General features: G+C 40.7%; 1 protein-coding gene across 1 annotated transcript in view; it reads left to right on the top strand.

Moving 5' to 3' along the window:
• Positions 1-22,157, top strand: part of AMFR (autocrine motility factor receptor, E3 ubiquitin protein ligase) — a 45,492-nt gene that overhangs the window by 6,572 nt on the left and 16,763 nt on the right. The window contains exons 2-8 of the mRNA XM_010861917.1: positions 6,436-6,528; positions 9,724-9,888; positions 11,207-11,359; positions 13,653-13,693; positions 13,859-13,991; positions 15,585-15,718; positions 16,574-16,684. Of these exons, the coding sequence (XP_010860219.1) occupies positions 6,436-6,528; positions 9,724-9,888; positions 11,207-11,359; positions 13,653-13,693; positions 13,859-13,991; positions 15,585-15,718; positions 16,574-16,684 (830 nt within the window). The remainder of the gene's footprint in view (positions 1-6,435; positions 6,529-9,723; positions 9,889-11,206; positions 11,360-13,652; positions 13,694-13,858; positions 13,992-15,584; positions 15,719-16,573; positions 16,685-22,157) is intronic.

Here is a 22,157-nt window from a genome sequence, read left to right as displayed (position 1 = left end):
AAACAGTGGAAACAGTGTCAGACTTTATTTTTGGGGGCTCCAAAATCACTGCAGATGGTGATTGCAGGCATGAAATTCAAAGACGCTTAACTCCTTGGAAGGAAACTTATGACCAACCTAGATAGCATATTCAAAAGCAGAGACATTACTTTGTCAACAAAGGTCCATCTAGTCAAGGCTATGGCTTTTCCAGTGGTCAGGTATGGATGTGAGAGCTGGACTGTGAAGAAAGCTGAGTGCCGAAGAATTGATGCTTTTGAACTGTGGTGTTGGAGAAGACTCTTGGGAGTCCCTTGGACTGCCAGGAGATCCAACCAGTCCATCCTAAAGGAAATCAGTCCTGGGTGTTCACTGGAAGGACTGATGCTAAAGCTGAAAGTCCAATACTTTGGCTACCTGATGTGAAGAGTTGACTCATTGGGAAAGACTGTGATGCTGGGAGGGATTGGGGGCAGGAGGAGAAGGGGACGACAGAGGATGAGATGGCTGCATGGCATCACCACCTCGATGGACATGAGTTTGAGTAAACTTCAGGAGTTGGTGATGGACAGGGAGGCCTGGTGTGCTGTGATTCATGGGGTTGCAAGGAGTCGGACATGACTGAGCAACTGAACTGAACTGAGTGTCCTTAAAAGAGGACACTGATAAAAGATGTGTTTGTGTGTATGTGGTCGGGGTGGGGGATGGGAGGTAGGTAGTTTTTGGTGTTAAGTAGGAGACTAGGTAACATCCATATCCGTTGTATCCTTGAAATGGTTCCTGGGAGTTGAATGGCATTTTGTCACAAGGTGACAAATAATGCCCCATTAAGTGAAGTCGCTCAGTTGTGTCCAACTCTTTGCAACCCCATGGACTGTAGCCCACCAGGTTCCTCCATCCATGGAGTTTTCTAGGCAAGAATACTGGAGTGGGTTGCCATTTCCTTCTCCAAAGGATCTTCCCAACCCAGGGATCGAACCTGGGTCTCCTGCATTGTGGGCAGACGCTTTACCGTCTGAGCCACCAGGAATGCACCCATTGGTAGCCAGCATTTTATAGAATCAGAAACACCCGCAGGGTCACACAGTGATAAACGTGGCCAGGCTGTCTCTTAGCACCTCTTCTCTTCCTCGCAGACCAGCCTGCCTCATGACTCAGTTTCTGTTTCTTCTAGGTGAACAGTAGAGCCGTTCTGGGAGAAAAGTTTTCTTAGGGGGCCTTTAGAGCAAAGGGAATTACATTAAGCTTGATTCAGTAGGGGTTCCTTGGGTCATTACTTCCTGGTCTGTTTGGTTAAGACTACTCAAGGACTAGCAAAACTTGTTTTTATTTTGTATAGACAAGAAAAAATAAAGGCATTTGGTGAGATTTTCAAAAAATAATGTTTTGTTTTTTTTTTTTAACACTGCTATAGATAGAATCTTTTCTGAAGTATTTTAATATAGTAGAAATACAGTGTGTTATACCAGGTTAACTTGTGACTTAGGCTGCCAAATTTGGGTTTGTTACTTGTCTGTCTCCCATGGTACAATGAGAAAAGTAATGTGAAACTTCAGAACTGATCAGGTTAGATTCTAAACTTGAATAGATTATTTTTTTTCAATAGATTCTTAACTTAAAAAAGTTAATAAATGATGTATGCTCATGGTACAGAAGGCAGAAGGTGCACAAGTGATGTGTACAAAGAAAAGTAAATCTCCCTCTCCCTCTTACCTGCCTCCCTCCCCTGAAAGTGGCCCTTACCAGTTTCTTGTAATTAGTGCTGGTGTTAAGTAGAAAATTAAGAAATACCCAGATTGATCAAGTCCTTGACGCAGTTCGCATTAACATATTATACACACATATATAGTATGTATACAATACGGTATATATGTTGTTGTTTAGTCACTAAGTCATAGCATAGTAAGAAAGTAGCATAGTAATCACATTTCTACACTTTGCTTTTTTACAGTGAGCAAGTTATCCTGAAGGTTCTGTATAATGCTAGTAAATGTAGAACTGCTGAGTTAGTTTTCCTGGCTTCATTGTATTCCATTGAATGGCTGTTTGTACACTTTATTGAACTGTTCTCCCTAATGGCCATGTAATTGTTTTCCGTTTTTCTGGTGTTATAAACAGTGTTCCGGTGAGCTCCTTAAACTTATTTACGTGGAAGTTTGGATTCTGCCCACAAGGGAAGATTGTAGAAGGAGGTTAGTGCTTTTACTGTGGTCTGTAAGGAAGAAGTTCAGACTAGGCCTGTTGAAAGTGAGTCTCATTTTGATTCTTGAAGGTGAGAAGGTTTGTCATGGTTTTATTGGTTTAAATATGGACTGGAGTGTTGTTCCTGTAAGAATATCACTGATGACCTAGTGGGATCTGATTTGCAGTTTGCTTTTAATTTCATATGGGAATATAGCTGATGTACAGCGCTGTGTTTCATGTGTACAGCTAAGTGGTTGTTATACATTACATATATCCCTTTTTTCATATTCTGTTCTCATATAGGTTATTACAGAATATTGAGTAGAGTTCCCTGTGCTATGCAGTAGGTCCTTGTTGCTAATCTGTTTTATATATAGTGAAAGTGAAAGTCACTCAGTCATGTCCAACTCTTTGCGAGACTATACGGTCCGTGGAATTCTCCAGGCCAGAACACTGGAGTGGGTAGCCTGTCCCTTCTCCATTGGATCTTTCTGACCCAGGAATTGAACTGGAATCTCCTGCATTGCAGGCGGATTCTTTACCTCAACTGAGCTATCAGGGAAGCACTTTATATATGGTAGTGTTTATATGTTAATCCAGGGATTTACTTTTAAATGAAGACAGCTTGAATTATGTTTCTTCCTGTATTTTCAAATTTTCAAGGCTCTGTCAGTTTTGAAATTTATATCTGTATTGGAATGACAGTATGTGTGAAATTGACATTTTTTTCTGTAAGTAGAAGAGAATTCTTCAAGAGCCAGGCATACCAGACCACCTGACCTGCCTTCTGAGAAATCTGTATGCAGGTCAAGAAGCAACAGTTAGAAGTGGACATGGAAAAACAGACTGGTTCCAAATTGCGAAAGGAGTACATCAAGGCTGCATATTGTCACCCTGCTTGCTTATTTAACTTATATGCAGAGTACATCATGCCAAATGCTGAGCTGGATGAAGCACAAGCTGGAATCAAGATTGCCAGGAGAAATATCAATAACCTCAGATATGCAGAGGACACCACCCTTATGGCAGAAAGCAAAGAGGAACTAAGAGCCTCTTGATGAAAGCGAAAGAGGAGAGTGAAAAAGTTGGCTGAAAGCTCAACATCCAGAAAACTAAGATCATGGCATCTAGTCCCATCACTTCATGGCAAATAGATGGAGAAACAGTGGAAACAGTGTCAGACTTTATTTTGGGGGGCTCCAAAATCACTGCGGATGGTGACTGCAGCCATGAAATTGAAAGACGCTTACTCCTTGGAAGGAAAGTTATGACCAACCTGCTGCTGCTGCTGCTAAATCACTTCAGTCGTGTCTGACTCTGTGCGACCCCATAGACAGCAGCCCACCAGGCTCCCCCGTCCTGGGATTCTCCAGGCAAGGTGGAGGCAACCACTGGAGTGGGTTGCCATTTCCTTCTGCAATGCATGAAAGTGAAAAGTGAAAGTGAAGTCACTCAGTCGTGTCCAACTCTTTGCGACCAACCTAGACAGCATATTAAAAAGCAGAGACATTACTTTGCCAACAAAGGGTCTGTCTAGTCAAGGCTATGGTTTTTCCAGTGGTCATGTGTGGATGTGAGAGTTGGACTATAAAGAAAGCTGAGTGCTGAAGAATTGATGCTTTTGAACTGTGGTGTTAGAGAAGATTCTTGAGAGTCCCTTGGACTGCAAGGAGATCCAGCCAGTCCATCCTAAAGTAGATCAGTCCTAAGTGTTCATTAGAAGCTGAAACTCCAATACTTTGGCCACCTGATGCAAAGAACTGACTCATTTGAAAAGACCCTGATGCTGGGAAAGATTGAAGGTGAAGGGGACGACAGAGGATGAGATGGTTGGATGGCATCACTGACTCAATGGACATGAGTTTGGGTAAACTCTGGGAGTTGGTGATGGACAGGGAGGCCTGGTGTGCTGCAGTCCATGGGATCACAAAGAGTCAGACACGACTGAGCAACTGAACTGAACCGAGGTGTTTTAAAAGCCCTTTTTCATGATCTTAAAATCTTTAGTTACTTCCAATCTTGTATAGCTTTCACTTTCATATCAAGTTCACAAAATATTATCTTTTTCTTTTTTATGTAAAATCTCTTCCTAATATCAGTTTACTAGTATCAATCTCTTTTCCCCTTCTTAGCCATGCTAATTTTCAAATCTTCCATTTATATTTAAAATAGAATTGGTTATCTACTGTTGATGGAACTATCAGAGACTTTCGCCTTTTTTTTTTTTTTTTTGGTAAATCAGAGTTACAGAGTTTTTATACCTTATTTTTGAACTTAGGAAAACTGAAAAAAAAAGTTTTAACTGAGAAGTAATACTTTACTGCTTATTTTGTACCCCAGGGTATGTGAGAAAGCTGTTTAGGTTAGAGAAATGGTTGAGTGACCCTAAATTTGATTTCTCCTGTTGTCCTCAGGAGAGCAGCTGGCTTGGCCTGTTAGATGTTAACCAAGTTCTGTGTCCTGTAGGTCCTAACAGCTCTTTGAGTGCAGGGTCTAAATCAACCTCCTTTCTTTTAACCTCCCACATACCTTTAACATGTAGGTGCTAAATATGTTGAATTTATTTCTGCATTTCATATGCCTACCTGCAAAAACAGGAAGACTTTTTAAAAAATTGTGTTGTGATTAGGCTGAGAATGGGTGTTTGGCTGATTTTAAAAATCCAGTTCGGCTGGGGCATATGGCATGAGGGACTGTGGTTGTAGTTTTGTCTTACAGCATTTTTTCCTTAACTGACATGATTGGGGTTCCCACTGACGGATTTAGAGCACAAGGAAGATGAGCCTTTTAAACATCTATTTCATCCCTTAAAATTTAGTATTCCATCCAGTTTGTTGGAATGTTTTGAATAGGGCTGTTCCACAATACTTAAGGAGGTTAGGATGCTTTGGATAGCTAATTTCGGGTTTTTTTCTGGTTATCTGAAGAAATTAATTACTGGAACAGTTTCATTTTTCAGCACTATTTTTGTTTTAGTTCTTTGAAAATACATCCCATACTTCCTTGTCCCATTAGACAGGCAGAATGTAACTAAACATAATTTATTCTTTTGTAATGAATCAGGGCTACCATTCATGATACATAATGCATCAGGGTTACCAAAGGGCTGGGTAATGTCACGTACAAAGAGGAACCTGAAGAGGTCCTAGGGAGTTTCCGTCCTTATATTACCCTCTTCTGTCACCTTCCTTTATTTACTCATTTTTAAAACATCGTTTGCTTCTTTTAGAAGTAGAGGGACGGATGGCCTGGGAAGAGGAATCTGGCACCTCCACCTTCCTGTACACTTAGTCAAAAAAAGATTGAAGTAGTCTTTTCTGTCGTTGGTGTTCATTTTCCTCTGCTCTAACTAAAAGTCCCCTGTACAGTTCTGCATCAAGGTCCTTTTGGCTTTTTCAGATTCTTTGGTTTTAAAAATCACTGGAGCATCAGTAAGGTGGTGTGCCAGACTAACTTCTGAGTTGGGGCAGCCCGCAGTTTCATTTGTGAGCATTAGGTCTGTTGTTTAGGCGTGAGGGCTTTCTTCATCACTAAGGAAGTTTTCCGCTTGCTGGTGAAGAAGGCCTTGCACTGTCTCTGGCGTCTCATGGTCGCAGTTCTCAGCTCCTCCTGCCGGTTTTCTTCCTGCTTTCCTGATTTTGCTCCCCCTCGAATGCCCCAGAACCTTTCCTTCAAGGCCAACACCAAGCACAGGTATCTTTTGTCCCATTGCAGTATATTTGAAAATGTGTATGTTTTTGATTCTCAGTTCTCCATGATCTTGTAGACTCTTTGTGACCATTCACCCTCTTCTCCCTATTTCCTGTTTTTGAACAGAGCAGTGTAGGAAGTTTGGGTGCTGGACTTTTACTGTTCAAGATAACAACATTTTCTGGAAAAGTTTTCTTCTAGATTGTTCAAAACCTTAATGTGAGAATTGATATGCCTTGGAGATACGGTTTTCTAAGGTATATACAGTTCTACACATATAGTACAGAGTTTACGCTCGATTCAGTTAAGACTGAAGGGGATGCTGGCCTTCGAAGGGTACACACATTGGGACAGGCTCTGTGAGTTAACCACCAAGCTGGCACTTTCCCTCCCCACTCCTCATCCATACCCCCACCACCCATGAAAATGTGCCTCTTCACATGCTACTGATCTTGTACTGGTAGAAAACTGGAAAGGTTCAGTCATTAGAAATGTTGGCTGAATTCCCAATAGAAAATTTTTAGAGCTGCATTTATTTTGCAACAAGAGGAAATAAACTTCCTTTCTTTGGTTTGTGTACAGATTCTAGTAAATACTGCTTGCTGCATCTTGATGTTGGTGGCTAAGCTAATCCAGTGTATCGTGTTTGGCCCTCTCCGAGTGAGCGAAAGACAGGTAAGTCCACACAGCAAGGATGCATTCTTGTGACTAGATTAAAAAAACAAAAACTTTCTTGGGTATAATTTCAAACTTACAGAAAAGTTGCACAAATAGTATGAAGAACTCCCATATAGATTTTATCCAGATTCAGTTATTAACTTTTTGCCCCATCTGTTCTAACATTCACCTTTTGTCTATATATAAATATCTATATCTATATATATATTCACCTTTTATCTATATGTAAGTATTTATATCTATATACATTCACCTTTTATCTACATATAAATATCTGTATCTATTCACCTTTTATCTGTATGTTTTTTTCTGATCTGTTTGAAAGTAAACTGGGGCATCATATAGAACCTCAAATAGTGCAGTATATGTTTCCTAAGAGCAAGGAGCTTTTCTTACATAACCATAGGATCAACATCAGGAAATTCAGCATTGGTAAAATACTTCATGTAGTCCACAGTCTGTATTCAGTGTAACCAGGCTGTCCCAGTATTGTTCTTGATTGCTATTTCGCCATGACATTTATGAGGTAATTCTGAAAGAAGCTCTGACTTTTTTTGTTTGAATAATCGTATATATATCATTCTTTAGAATATGGGTACTTTTCCAAAGGAATTTACTGAGAGATTTTAGTTTTTCCCTTTGGAAAGGAATATTAAGATTCCTCATTTTGCAAATCAATGTTCAGGTGAGATAGTCTGACATTTGAACATTATTCTCAGAATGTATGTATGAGCAGGATGTGCTTTCATTAAAGAATTAATGCCACGAACATACTGTGCAGATTGGCAGTTCCCCAAAGGATTTTAGTGGATAGAGTGTAGAATGGTGTGTTTTAAAGTAAGACTTTAGAACTGGCCTTTACAACAATAACATATGAACAGAACTAGGTTGTACTTTGTCTTATTCCAGTGGTAAGACACAAAAACCTACTGTCCATACATTAACAGTACACAGTGGCCTCAGCCCTTACATATCCTTTTCAACCCAAATCTCTTGTTATCAAGTCAGCTGAGGTCCTGGGCAGAGTTAAAATGCAGTTACTGTGTGATTGATCCCTTGGATGCTGTGAAGAGCAGGGCTGTTTATTTTCCCCCCAATTTTTCATTAGTGAGTATTGAGCACTTTCTGCAAAATATCAACTCCAGAGGTCTCCCAGATGGGATTAATAGAACATTTTTTTTGGTAGCATACAAAAACTTTAAAAAAAATTTTTTTATTTAATTTGCGTATTTGGCTGCACCAGGTCTTAGTTGTGGCATGTGGGATCTAGTTCCCTGACCAGGGATCAAACTTGGGCCCCCAGCCATTGGACCGCCAGGGAAGTCCCCAAAAGCTTTCTTTGATGCTTCTGTTTTCAAGTAAAACTTTGACTTGTGGGCCAGAAATCAGTCAGGCCAAGCAAGCCATCCAATTGTTGGTGGATTGTTCTGGCACCAGTGGGCCTTATGTACCACTTTATGTCTCCTAAAATGCTAACTACCAGTTCAGAATTTACAGAAATTCACCTTGAAGTATTACAGAGATTTTTTAAATACCTGGCGGTAATCACAATCGGCACATTTGTCGCTCACCTCTTTTTTCTGTATAGATCACGTCTTTCATGTTGTTCTGTGATGACCATTTTTGACCAGTGTCACCCTGCAGTATTTACTAAGCACTGTTTTGAGTTAGAACACTACAGAGTTGACATGGGTTTACTCTCTGGGTGCTTAAAGTTGAAGAAGTAAAGTAAATACTAGGCACAAAGACATTGAATACCTAAAATGGGACAAATATTAAACTGTTAAGTGACGGTGTAGAGCAAGGATTTTTTTTTTTAATGCACTTAATGCCTACTGTGGCATTTGTCTAAGCACAATATATGTATTAACTTACTTAGTTCCCCCAACAATTCTATGAGATATATGCTATTGTTATAAGATCTGTCTTATAGATGGGAAACCAAAGCATGGGGATGGAAACCAAAGCCACATAGGAAATAGATGGTGGAATGAAGGTTCAGAACCAGGGCACAGAATGTTCTAGCTTCACCTCATGCTTCCTGCCCCAGATCTGGAAACAGACATTCACTAAGGATTCCTAGTTTATTTTGTTCTCTGAACAAAGGGTATCTAGGCACAGTACAGTGTTTTAAAGTTCTCAAAATAACTCTTATTTTTAAATAGTCTTGTTATCAATGTGTTCCACACATGGGTTCAATTATTTCTGTTTTTTTTTTTTTTTTCAATTTTGCTTTTCTTTCTGTTTAAAATTTTGAATTTGTGAAACGTTTACACAGTTTAAAAACTTTATATAAAAGTAAACTTAGGAGCCGTGTTTTCATCCTTCTCCTCTGCACTCAGTTCCACCACTGTGCTTGATGGTGCTTTTTAATATCTGTTGGGTTGATGCTCCTTGTTGCCCTTCTTTTTTTTCAGGACGGTAAATATTTTTAAAACTGGACATTCTCAGTGTAAGAAAGAGTACAGTGAAGCAGATACACTTATGTGGGCGTGTACATTTATAATTAGAAACCATAACAACATCCATAACCTTTGATTGCTGAGAAAATAGAATCTTGTACAAAGATATTCATTGCAATATTTTTTGAATGGTGAGAAAACATTTCAGTGACCATCTGTAACCCTAAAGTGGTCCATTCAGACAGTGCTCATTGGCATCAGTGTTTTACATTTAGGAAGAAAATTGCATGAAAATCTTAAGTCATCATTTTTGTTTTACCTTTGTACTTTTTCATACATTATTGATTATGGCTGGGAAATTAGCATATGTTATTTTTGAACCTGAAGGATGTTTAAAAAAAAAAGAATGTCTAATCTTTTGTTTTAAGAATTCAGAGAGCAGAAGTAGTAAAAATGATACTTGTAGCTGTCACCATTCTTTTTTATTCTGTGTTTTATTTTGTTATATAACATATATTATTAATATTATACTAAACTAATATTATTACACTCTTAAATGTCTAAAATTTCATAACTGACTGAGGAATTCAATCCAGAATCCATAGATTACTTCCTAGATGTCTTACCTTTGTTCTTCACAGGGCTCATTTCTCTCTTTGCCTTTGGTTTTGTCATGGACAAGCGTTAGAAAACAGAATAGAATATTCTCTCCTCCTTAAAAGCCAGCTTACTGTCTCTAGAACGGATTAGGTGTAATGGTACTCACCTTTACAAATATTTTTCTTTTTAGCACCTCAAAGACAAGTTTTGGAATTTTATTTTCTACAAGTTCATTTTCATTTTCGGGGTGCTGAATGTCCAAACAGTGGAAGAAGTGGTCATGTGGTGCCTATGGTTTGCTGGACTAGTATTTCTGCACCTGATGGTTCAGCTCTGCAAGGACCGGTTTGAATATGTGAGTTTTTACCCAAGCTCTTCTTTTCCTGCTTAGGCATACACATGGCAGGTCTGAGTGGTGTCATACGAATGAGCCGTGACATGCGTGTGCAGGACGGCTGTCCCACGGAAGGCTCCTGGCTCAGGCACCTCCTGCCTGTTTCTTGAGGAATTTTCTGCAGCAGCCAAGGCATGCAGGGGCAGTGTCCCCTCAGGAGGCTTTCTTCCCTCCCCAGTAGTGTTACATGACAGCCCATGTAGGGTCAGTTCACCTAACACAAACTGTTTTGATCGGAGTGAAAGGGAAGCTTAAACTGAAAAAATAGCTGATCTCTTCCAGATGCTTTCTAATCTCCTTCCGTTTTCTCCCTTCTTACTCTGGCCCCTGGGGCTACTCTTTCTGACTAGTTTATGTTGTTTCCACCCCCGGGCCAGTGCTGAAATAGCTCCCTTTGCTCCCTTGGTCCCTGGAGAAGTGAATCCTTTTCTGTCTGGGTAAAAGTTCTGCCTTTTGGCTACAGAGTTGTGCGGGAGAATCTTCATTCCTGAGTGCTCCCTAACTAATCTCATAGATCCAGAGCCAGTGGGCACCTGTGATCCTACTGCTCTGTGCAGCCCACCGCACAGTGCTCTTTGCCCCCTTCTTTACACAGTCTTCATGGACCATGGTGGTCCTTGCACCTCTCTGTGAGCTGATCTCAGTTCCACAGCCTTGAGCTGTTTGAGAATTCAGCCCCCATCCCGGGCCATGAACGGTGCTGCTTGTCTCCCCAGCTGGTTTGGTATCTACAGTTTCCTGCTCAGGAGTCACAGCTCCAGACCTCCCCTCCAGGCTGTTGCCTCTGCTTGTGTGCCGTTAATGTAGCACGACGATAGTGGTCCATCTTCACGTGGAGTACACTTCAGTTGTCCCAGCTGTGAACAGGCTAGGAATGTCCCCCCAGGTGACTTTGAGGGGTTAGGATTAGAGCAAGATTGAGAAAGAGCACGACAGAACATGGTGTTGCCCAGAGTCCTGTTGAAGCCAGAGGGAGAATGACAGAACTCTGGCAAGGTGCTTCTAGAGGCTTGTAACCCCACCGGTAGGAGGATTCTTGAGAATCTGAGATGAAAATATCATGTATATTGTTATGGTCCCTAAATTAAATGGTGAAGATCTCAAGGTATCAGCGCATACTCATATTGAGGTTGGCTGGAGAATTCTGGCCATCTGGTAATGGTAATGGTTCTGTGCAGACGTCCCAACAAAGACACCAAGATTAACCTTGAGTTTCTCAGTCAGGTTTAACCCTGCCATGCTGAAGAATGAGCTTCTGTCTTCTGTTTTGTCCTTCCAGCTTTCTTTTTCTCCCACCACCCCCATGAGTAGCCATGGCCGAGTTCTGTCCCTCCTGGTCGCCATGCTGCTTTCCTGCTGCGGGTTAGCAGTCGTCTGTTGCGTCACAGGCTACACCCATGGGATGCACACGTTAGCTTTCATGGCTGCAGAGGTAAGATACGGACATAGGCCTTTGCTCTGGTTGTGTTCCCGTGTATTTCCAAGGAAGCTAGAGGGCGGTTGACAGATTACTTTTCACCCATGATGGATAGCTGGTCTTTGATTTTAACAAACATTTTTGGAGTTCCTTTGTTTTAGATTGGGTTCTGGTACTGAATGCTTCTATGTATGTTCTTTCATGTAATCCTTGCTACAACCTAATAAAAAGTACAGTTGACCCTTGAACAACGTGTGAACTGTGTGGGTCCACTTATATGTGGATATTTTTCAGGAGGAAATACTACCCGGTCCCTGGGTGGTTGAATCCACAGATGCAGAGGAACTGGATATGGAGGGCCAACGATAAATTACACACTCCTCTGTTGCCCAAGGGTCAGCTGTAATTATTTTTGCCAGCGGTTATACATAGTGCTTACTGTACACTGGGGATTGTTGTAAATAACTTACATGCCTGTTTATGGATGGGAAAATGGCATGGCAGCTGAACTGCTAAAAGTTCCAAAGTGGTAAAATTAGCATAATCCAAGGTCTATGACTTCAAAGTGGGAAAGATTTTCTCCTTAAGAAGCAGTGCTTGGTAACAATAGGGAAATACCCTGTAATTGGTTTGGAGGAGGAAATGGCAACTCACTCCAGTAATCCTGCCTGGGAAATCCCGTGGACAGAGGGGCCTGACCTGCTACAGTCCAGGGGGTTGCAAAGAGTTGGACTTGGCTTAGTGACTTAACTACCACCTGTAATTGGTTAGTTTAGATAGGCCATAAATTAAGATTTTACAGAATAATACAATAAATATGGAAACTATATTCATTATTTTCAGAGAATAATCTGAGATATTCATGTATATTTAAAATGTACTTTTAAAAACCTTTCTGAAAATACCAATTTCTATTCAGTAGAAATCAGATTATTTGAATGTTCTTTCTTTTCAGTGGCTATATTTGCTTTTTTTTCAGGCCAAAGGAAAAACACTTTTATCTTGTCCATAATTGCTATTAATGAAAGAATGAAATAATAGATATCTAGTATCACTATCAATAGATGGCTAATATCAAAACTGTGAGTTTAAACTGCTAATTGGGAATTTGTTAGAATAGGATTAAAATTTATTTTGCTTAATAGTGTTCATTTTGGAGTATAATGTAGTGTAAGTACATTGTTTTCCTTTTTTGTTTCTTGAGCTTTTAATTACTACTAGGCCAAACTTTAAAAAAGGTATACCTAAAAATAAAGATGCTTAAAATAGGTCTATTGGGTCATGTACATATTTTTATTTTAGGTCATTAAGTTCTTAAGATACATTTTCATGTTATAGATTTGATATTTTGAACTAAATAATTTTTTTATAGTGTTTCTCTTCTGTGCAGAATATTTTCTATTTGTAAATGAAAGTTTTCCAATCTCTAAGAATGTTTATGTTTAATTCTCCTAGATTAAGAGGAAACTTTTCTTAGCATCAGTTTCTATAATACAGAATACTATGAAGGTCTTATTTTGTTATTGATTTCCTGCTTTCGGTTTTCTTCTGTGTCAGTGAACAGGGTGCAGAAGGCATTTTGCAGCAAGCAGGGACTCGCAGATTGTCTAGGATAGTAGGGTCTAAACCTCACCTTGGGTATATGGTCACCAGGTCTTCAGACAGCCTCTTCGGGTTATCAATTACAGTGACTCGGTGCTGTACAAAATGGAAGTGATTGTCAAACTCAGTGACCTCAAGATTGTGGAAGGCATCCCCAGGAGCTGGACAGGTGTAGTTGGTTGTCACCTATTAACAGGAAAAGGCTCAATAAAAATTGAGTTTCTAGGTCATGAGAATATTGCATGGAAATTTGAAGCACATGAACTAAAATGGTTGGTAACTTGCTTTTTTTTTCTTTCAGTTTTAATGAGATATACAGTCTGTATAAGTTTAAGGTGTACAACATAATGATGATAATAATTTGTGAAATGATTATTACCACAATAAGTATCCTCTTAATTCCCCCAAAATGTTTTCCCCTGTGATGAAGCTTTTTGGGCGTCCTCTCTGCATGACTCTGAAGCACACGGTACAGCGCTGTTGCCGGTAGTCACGTCACACGTCACTCCCCGTGCTTGTCTACCTTATAGCTGGTAGCTTGTGACTACCATCCTCCAAGTCCGCCTCACCCCTCCCCAGCCATTGAACAATCTGCTTTTTAACTGAACTGAGAAATGTTTGTCTTTTATCATTTTGCAAAAATTAATTTGGTCTGAACAATCCTAAACTTTACTAAAAGGAAAAAAATCTCTCTTTTTTAAAATAGTCTCTTCTTGTGACAGTGAGGACTGCTCATGTGATTTTACGGTGAGTAGAAATTTGGGAGGGAGGTGATGGAGGTCTACTCGTACAGTTGATTTTAAAGTATAACATGTAAAAAATTTGTAAAAATATGACTCTAGTGTATCCTATTTAAAACAAATTCAGTTGTGACAGTAAATCATTAACATGACTCTCCTCTGTCCATGGCAGATACGTAATTCACCTCTGGGACCTCAACCATGAAGGGACATGGGAAGGAAAGGGGACGTATGTCTATTACACAGATTTTGTCATGGAGCTCACTCTCTTGTCCTTGGACCTCATGCACCATATTCACATGTTGGTAAGTTTCCCAGAGGGAACTCCAACAGAGAGAGCTAAGTTTTTTAGAATCAGGAACTCTGTTTTGTACAGAGTTTAATAAGTGAAACATTTGTGGATGACCCACTTAAAAGACTATAAAAATGATGCAACTGTGCCCCTCCCCTTTTTTTTTCTTTCTGGCCAACGGGTGTAAAATAGTGTGGAACAGCTTTGGTGCCCAGCTCAAGAGGTGTTTGCTGTCCTCCCAGGAGACTTAACTCACTCTGCTGACCAAGTCAGTAGATAATTCTTTTAGCATGGTATTAAGAGAATTCCTCTCCTCATAGATTCTGTGGCTTCTGATATTTAGCAGTTACTTTGTAGGTGGTAAAGGGGACTCCCACAGTGTTAGCTGCTTCATGGATGCGTAAATGTTCCATCTTTGTAATTAAAAGCAAAGTCTTTATTCTTAATTTCTCCTACTTCATTGTTTGCATTTTATTTTGGTGTGCAAGAAATCACCATGTTGAAAACCTGCTTCCCTGGTTACACTTCAGTGATCTCAGAATGGTGAGAATCAACACGTTTGGTGGGCAATTGTTTATATCATAAGCCGGTCAAAGTAGCATTTAAAAATTTGAGAGTTGAACATAGCACATTTCTAAGTGTACTTTTTAAAAATGACTTTGAAAACGTACTTTAAAAAAAAAAAAGCCCCCCCCCCAACAAATGTCAAAAGTTAAGTGTTGACTTTTTTTTGTGGTTACTGCTTCTTTATTTATTCAGAGCCATGTATTCATCATGTATCGGGCCTATAGCTTAGGTTTTTGTAGCTGTTGTATTATGTGCATCTTCCTGTGCTAGCAACATTTCTTCTCAATCATTTTGATACCTTTAAGATAAAAATTCCACGACAGGGTATGATGATTTGATTGAAATGCAGCATACAGCACTGTTATAACTCGTTATCATGTCGTATGTTATATCCCCACTAAGTTTTTATCTTACAACTGGAAGTTTGTACGTTTTGACCACTTTCCTTCCTTCAGTCCCCGACCCCTAGCCATTGAACACCCTGCTCCCATAATAAGGGTATTTAGATTTTATTCAGTTGTTTGCCTCTTCACATCTTTACATAATTTTTTGGTCACATGTTAGTTTTTTTTGAAGTACTTTTTTCCTCTTTTCACTTAAAATATTATTTACCCATATTATTAATCTTCAAAATGTTATATATAAAATATAATAGGATATAATTATATTTTATGATACATATAATGAGTATACAATATTACATTATGTGAGTTCACAGTATAACTGTTGCCCTACTGGGCATTTGGTCTGTTTCCTGGTTTTCTGTTTTATAATTGCATGAATGTACATCATTTGGCATAAAGCTTTAAACTTTCTGATGAGCTCCTCAGAACAGATGGCGGTGGATGGAATGACTAGGCCCCAGAGCATGGGCAGTGTTGAGAGTCGTGAGAGGAATATGCGCATTTGCTTCCCCAGTGGCTGCTCCTGCTCACCTTTACCCACGACTCAGACCTTCCGTTGCTTGCCCTGGCCCTTGGTGCTAGCCAGTTCGCGTTGACCTTTATTGTACATTTTATTCTCTGTCCCTCTCATCAAGTTATTTGGCAACATCTGGTTGTCCATGGCCAGCTTGGTCATCTTCATGCAGCTGCGTTACCTGTTTCATGAAGTACAGCGTCGCATCCGCCGGCACAAGAACTATTTGCGAGTGGTCGGAAACATGGAAGCCAGGTGAGTCAGCAGGTTGATGCCGCCCATGTTGACACATTTGCAATCTTTAATAATAACAGATCCCGGGTTATATCCCCGCTTTTTTCAGCTGTTAATGGAATCGTGAAAAGTGCAAGCTCGGGAGTCAGACTGCCTAGATGTGAAGCCCACTTAGTTACCGTGTGACTCTGGACAATTTACTTACCTCCCTGTGCCTGGGTTGCTTAAGCCTAGGGATAATAACAATACCTTCTTCCTGGAATGTTGGGTGGATTCAGTGGGATAATGAACATAATATACTGAGAACAGTACTGGGTAAATATTAGGTTCTTTTATTACATTGTTATTTTTATCATCATTATTATTAAATGGAAGTCTCCTTGGGCTTCTGCTCTTTTTATTCCTTACACATGCATGCTTACATACACACACAGACACACACAAACACACATTCTGTCTCTCACACTCTTAACCTCACTGAGGCTGTTCACTTGGCATCCTGAGGCTAAACCAAGCCTGAATGGTGTGAGCTTAACAGGCATCCTTTTTGTGTCCAGGGGAGCAGTTTGGCTCTCTGAGGTGTCTTAACTCCTCTAATCTACCCAGAAATGTGCGCTCATGTCATCACTAACGAGGGCCGTCGTGTTACGACACAGTCGGTTTCTGTGTATTGGTTTCCTGCTGTTTGATGATCTCTGGAGAGAGCATGGTTGTCATGGTTTCCGTGGGTGGAGATTTCATGGTGAACATGATTCCTCTGTAAGTGTGCTGCTAGAAAGGTGAAATCTGTGACGCAAGTGATGCTCAGTATTTGTGGGATTGACAGAGATCCCTGCCAGGTGCCCTCTGCGATGGTTTCCGTTTTTTTCCTTACAGGTTTGCAGTGGCAACTCCAGAGGAGCTGGCTGTCAATAACGATGACTGCGCCATCTGCTGGGACTCCATGCAGGCTGCGAGGAAACTGCCCTGTGGACATCTTTTCCACAAGTAGGAGCTTGGCAGGGGCCACATGGGACTGGTGTTCTGTCCAGGCCACGAGGATGCTTCTTGTGCCGGGGCTTAAGACCAACCTTAGCTGAAGAGTGGGCGCGTTCCCTCAGACTGGCCAAGGTGCTGGTACTGAGTCAGGTGGGGGGCCTGGGGGTGTCTGCCTTGTTTCTCAGCCTCTTCCCTACACGGCAGGATTGTTCCCCACTCAGTTTGCCATCTCAATTTCTGGATGTGTTAGCTGTCTTCACATTCCTTCTCTGTGTAAGCTCTGAGGTATAACACATAGGCCCCTAAGACTTAAAACAAAGGGGTGGAGGAATCCTCGCTTTCCAATAGCTTATTCCCTTTTCTCACCTTTTTTGGGGTGAGAATATTTATTTGTGCATTTCACGCATGCCCAGAAGCAACATAGAAACACACACCAGGGTGGTGTGATGGGATGGGGATCAGACCAGAGACAGTAAGCAGCCCGGAACTGTGACTATCATCAGGGATTACAACACCTCCACGGCTGGACTAGATCTGTGTGCAGTACAGGCTCTTCTGTCCCCTGTGAGCCCTTGTCTCTCGCTGTTGCGGTCCTCACCTCCTAATGTTGTTCATTTTTAGAGCTCTCATATGGACTGTGACTGTTCAACCTAAATCCTAAATTATTCTGTTTGTAGATTGGATGTTTTTCATGTTGACAGACCTTGAGGTATCTCTTGACCTTTTGTATCTATGATCAGTCTTGCATATTGATAAAGTTATAATCTTTACATCTTTAAATCTTCCTTTCTTTATTTTGTATTCCCAAATAGTTTTTCTTCTCCTTTTTAATGTTAGAAAGACTTTGGAGCTGGAGTATCAATGACTCAACAAATTTATTGATTTTTTTTTTTTTAATGTGCTGGCTACTGAGTTGGCTTCTGGGAAATAATGTTAAAATGACAGAGGTGGTCTTTGTTTCACAAGGCGTTCAGCCTAATGGAGGAGACAGACATGAATTAAGCAGGAGTGTTTATGAGCATGTAAGGATAAATTGAGACAAGTGCTCTAAAGAAAGGGAATGTGGTCCTTGAGAGCTTGTGACAAAGCAATCTGACACCTGGAGAAGGTGACTCTGACAGTGAGTAGGTGTGAAGGCATCAGAAGAAGGGATCAGGTGGAAGAGCCTTTGAGACAGAGGGAACATTACTGAAGCAAAAGGGAGTATCCAAGGAATGAAAGAGAACCCATGTGCCAGGAGCTCAGAATGTCAGAGGGGGGAGTGGTGTTTGCTGAGGCAGAAGACACAGGCCTGAGTCACCTTGCAGGGAACTGAGGGCAGTGGAAGGTTTTAAAGTAGGGGTTCAGGGTCAGATATGCAGCTGGGGAAGATCAGGGAGGCCAGTTAGTAAGGGCTGCTGGGGTTCAGATGGGCACCGAGAGGCGTGTGAGCTAGAGCAGTGGAAGAGGGGCAGGAACGGGTGGACAGGCGTGAGGAGGAGCAGGAGGCACCTGGTGCAGACTGGCTGTGAGAGAGTGGGGAATGTAAGGTGTCGAGGATTCTTCTAGTTTTGCGGCTGAGCGACTGGATGGATGGTGGTGCTGATTGATGAGGTTGAAAGACCAGAGACACACGCATTTCTCAAAAACTTTCAGATAGTTCCTAAGGAGCTTGGAGAAAGTTTGGAAGAATAACTCAAAAGAGTATATTTCACTCCAGAAGAAATGTTTTCAAGCATTTAATTAGATTAATTTTAGGATTTAGTTTTTAAAATTGAGGCAAAATTCATGTAACATACAATCAGCAGTCCTAAAGTATACAATTCAGTGGCATTTAGTGCATTCACAGTGTGGTACAGCCACCACTCCTCTGCAAGTTCAAAACTTGTTCATCACCCCAGAATAACCCCCATATCCGTTACAGTAAGTCACTCCCCATTCCTTCCTCTCCACATTACCTGGCAGCCAGTAATCCGCTCCCTGTCTCTGTGGGTTTGCCTTTTCTGGAAAGTCCGTATGAAAGGAATCATACAATATGTGACTTCTTGTGACTGCCTTCTTTTACTAAGCATAAAATTTTCAAAGTCATCCAAGTTGTAGCATATTTCAGTACGTCATTCCTTTTTATGACTGAGTTAAACATTTTTATAATAATTGAACAACCTATTTATTCATTCTTCCATTGATGGACCCTCCATTCTTCCACTTTTTAGCTATTCCCAAATGATGCTGTTATTAATATAAACATTTGTGAACAGATATCTGTATCTGTTGGAGTACCTGTTTTTAATTCTTTTTAGTATATACTTAGGAGTGAAATTGCTGAGTCATAGGGTAATTCTGTGTTTAACTCCTTGAAGAACCAGCAGATTTTCCCACAGCAGCTGCACCATTTTACATCCTATCAGCAATGTATGAGGGTTCCAGTTTCTTCAGATCCTCAACAATACTTGTTTTCTGTTTTTTCTTATTATAGCCATTTTGGTTGGAAGTGGTATCTCATTATGGTGGGGTTTTTTTTAATGATAGTTCTCAAATGTGATGTTTTTGTTGTGGTAAAAAATGTATGAAGTGAAAGTGTTAGTTGCTCAGTTGTGTCCAACTCTTTGTGACCTCATGGATTGTAGCCCACTAGGCTCCTCTGTCCGTGGCATTTTCCAGGTAAGAATCCTGGAGTGGGTGGCCATTCCCTTCTCCAGGGGATCTTCCTGAGCTAGGGATTGAACCCAGGTCTCTTGCATTGCAGGCAGATACTTTACCGTCTGAGCCACCAGGGAAACCCTCGAAAATGTTTACCTAACATAAATTTTACAATTTAACTATTTTTAAGTGTACCAGTTTAGTGACATTGAGTACATTCACATTGTCGGGCAACCACCATCCACCTCCAGAACATTTTCACCTTCCCAGACTGAAACTCTATACCCATCAAACAATAACTCCATAGTCTCCCCTTCTCCTCAGTCCTTGGCAACTACCTTTCTATTTTCTGTCAGCTATCACACAATAGCACATCGCACAATAGTTGTCCTTTTATGTCTGGCTTTTTTCATTTAGCGTAATGGCAGAAAGTGAAGAGGAACTAAAGAGCCTCTTGATAAAAGTGAAAGAGGAGAGTGGAAAAGTTGGCTTAAAGCTCAACATTCAGAAAACTAAGATCATGGCATCCGGTCCCATCACTTCATGGGAAATAGATGGGGAAACAGTGGAAACAGTGTCAGACTTTATTTTTTGGGGCTCCAGAATCACTGCAAATGGTCACTGCAGCCGTGAAATTAAAAGATGCTTACTCCTTGGAAGGAAAGTTATGACCAACCTAGATAGCATATTCAAAGCAGAGACATTACTTTGCCAACAAAGGTTCGTCTAGTCAAGGCTATGGTTTTTCCTGTGGTCATGTATGGATGTGAGAGTTGGACTGTGAAGAAAGCTGAGCACCGAAGAATTGATGCTTTTGAACTGTGGTGTTGGAGAAGACTCTTGAGAGTCCCTTGGACTGCAAGGAGGTCCAACCAGTCCATCCTAAAGGAGATCAGTCCTGGGTGTTCATTGGAAGGACTGATGCTGAAGCTGAAACTCCAATACTTTGGCCACCTCATGGGAAGAGTTGACTTACTGGAAAAGACCCTGATGCTGGGATGGATTGGGGGAAGGAGGAGAAGGGGACGACAGGATGAGATGGGTGGATGGCATCACTGACTCGATGGACATGAGTTTGAGTGAACTCTGGGAGTTGGTGATGGACAGGGAGGCCTGTCCATGGACAGGCGTGCTGCGATTCATAGGGTCACAAAGAGTAGGACACGACTGAGCGACTGAACTAAATGTCTTCAAGGTTCATCCATGTTGTAACACGTGTCAGAATTTCATTCCTTTCTAAAGCTGAACAATATTCCATTGTGTGTGTGTATCACATTGTGTTTCTCCATTCATCTGTCAACAGACATTTAGGTGGTTTCTGCCTTCTCAGGCTATCATGAATAATGCTGCTGCGAACATGGGGGTACACATTTCTTTTCAAGACCCTGCTTTCAGGGACTTCCCTGGTGGTCCAGTGGATAAGACATTGAGCTCCCAATGCAGGGAACCTGGGTTCAGTCCCTTTTCAGGGGACTAGATCCCACATGCCACAGAGAAAACCCATTGCAACTAAATAACTAAAAATAAATAAAAATTAAAAAAAAAATAAATAAAAAAGACCCTGCTTTCAGTTCTTTAGGGTATACACCCAGAGGTGGAATTGCTGGGTCATGTGATAATTCTGTGCTTTTGAGGAACTATCGTACTGTTTTCTATAGCTAGTATACCTGTTTACATTTTACATTAGATAATAGCCATCTTAAAGGTTGTAAAGTGGTTTCTCATTGTGGTTTGATTTGCATTTCTTTTCTTTATTAACCAGTGATGCTGATCATTGTTTCACATGCTTGTTGGTGTGTTTGTGCATTCTCTTTGGAGAATGTCTGTTGAAGTCAGATTATCCTATTTTATTTGGGTTGTTTTTCTTTCTGTTGATGAGTTGTAAGAGTTCTTTATGTATTCTGGATACTAAACCCTTATCAGATGTATGATTTGCAAATATTTTCTCCCATTTGGTAGCTTGTCTTCTCACTTTCTTGGTAATAGCCTCTGATGTGTACCTTTTAATTTTCTAATGAAATCCAATTTACCCAATTCTTTCTTTTGTAGCTCACATTTTGAGTGTCAGATCTAAGAATCCTTTGCCAAATCTGAGTTCATGATAGTTTTTTTTAATAGTTTTATGGTTTTATCCCTTACCTTTAGGTCACTGATCCCTTTGAGCTGGAAGTATGAAGTAAAATTAGATTTGCTTATGAAAATGTGTTTCACCTGTAGCATTATTGGAAGGCAAGGATTTTACGTACTTTTGGAGCCCCACACAAGGCTGGTATAACTAGAAGTGTGATTTAAGGGTGTTGATTAAAGGGACGTGAACTTTTAAAAATATAATTTATTTGGCTAATAGTTGCATGATCACAAACAGGAATTATAGGTACTTTATTATTTCAAAATGTGATAGAGTTGAATTTCCACATTTATTATTTTGGAACATTACTGTCATACACTCTTCTGGCAGAGAGATAGTAAGCTGGGGAATAAGAGCTTTGAAGTCACAAATTTAATGAGAAGGCCAAGGTTATGACCAGATCAAATCAGATCAGTTGCTCAGTCGTGTCCGACTCTTTGCGACCCTGTGAATCTCAGCATGCCAGGCCTCCCTGTCCATCACCAACTCCTGGAGTTCACTCAGACTCACGTCCATCGAGTCAGTGATGCCATCCAGCCATCTCATCCTCTGTCGTCCCCTTCTCCTCCTGCCCCCAGTCCCTCCCAGCATCAGGGTCTTTTCCAGTGAGTCAACTCTTCGCATGAGGTGGCCAAAGTACTGGAGTTTCAGCTTTAGCATCATTCCTTCCAAAGAAATCCCAGGGCTGATCTCCTTCAGAATGGACTGGTTGGACCTCCTTGCAGTCCAAGATCG

Source organism: Bison bison, unplaced genomic scaffold, assembly GCF_000754665.1.
Source record: "Bison bison bison isolate TAMUID 2011002044 unplaced genomic scaffold, Bison_UMD1.0 scf7180017864473, whole genome shotgun sequence".
In the NCBI taxonomy this organism is placed as follows: Eukaryota; Metazoa; Chordata; class Mammalia; order Artiodactyla; family Bovidae; genus Bison; species Bison bison.
This window is presented reverse-complemented; position numbering and strand designations above follow the sequence as displayed.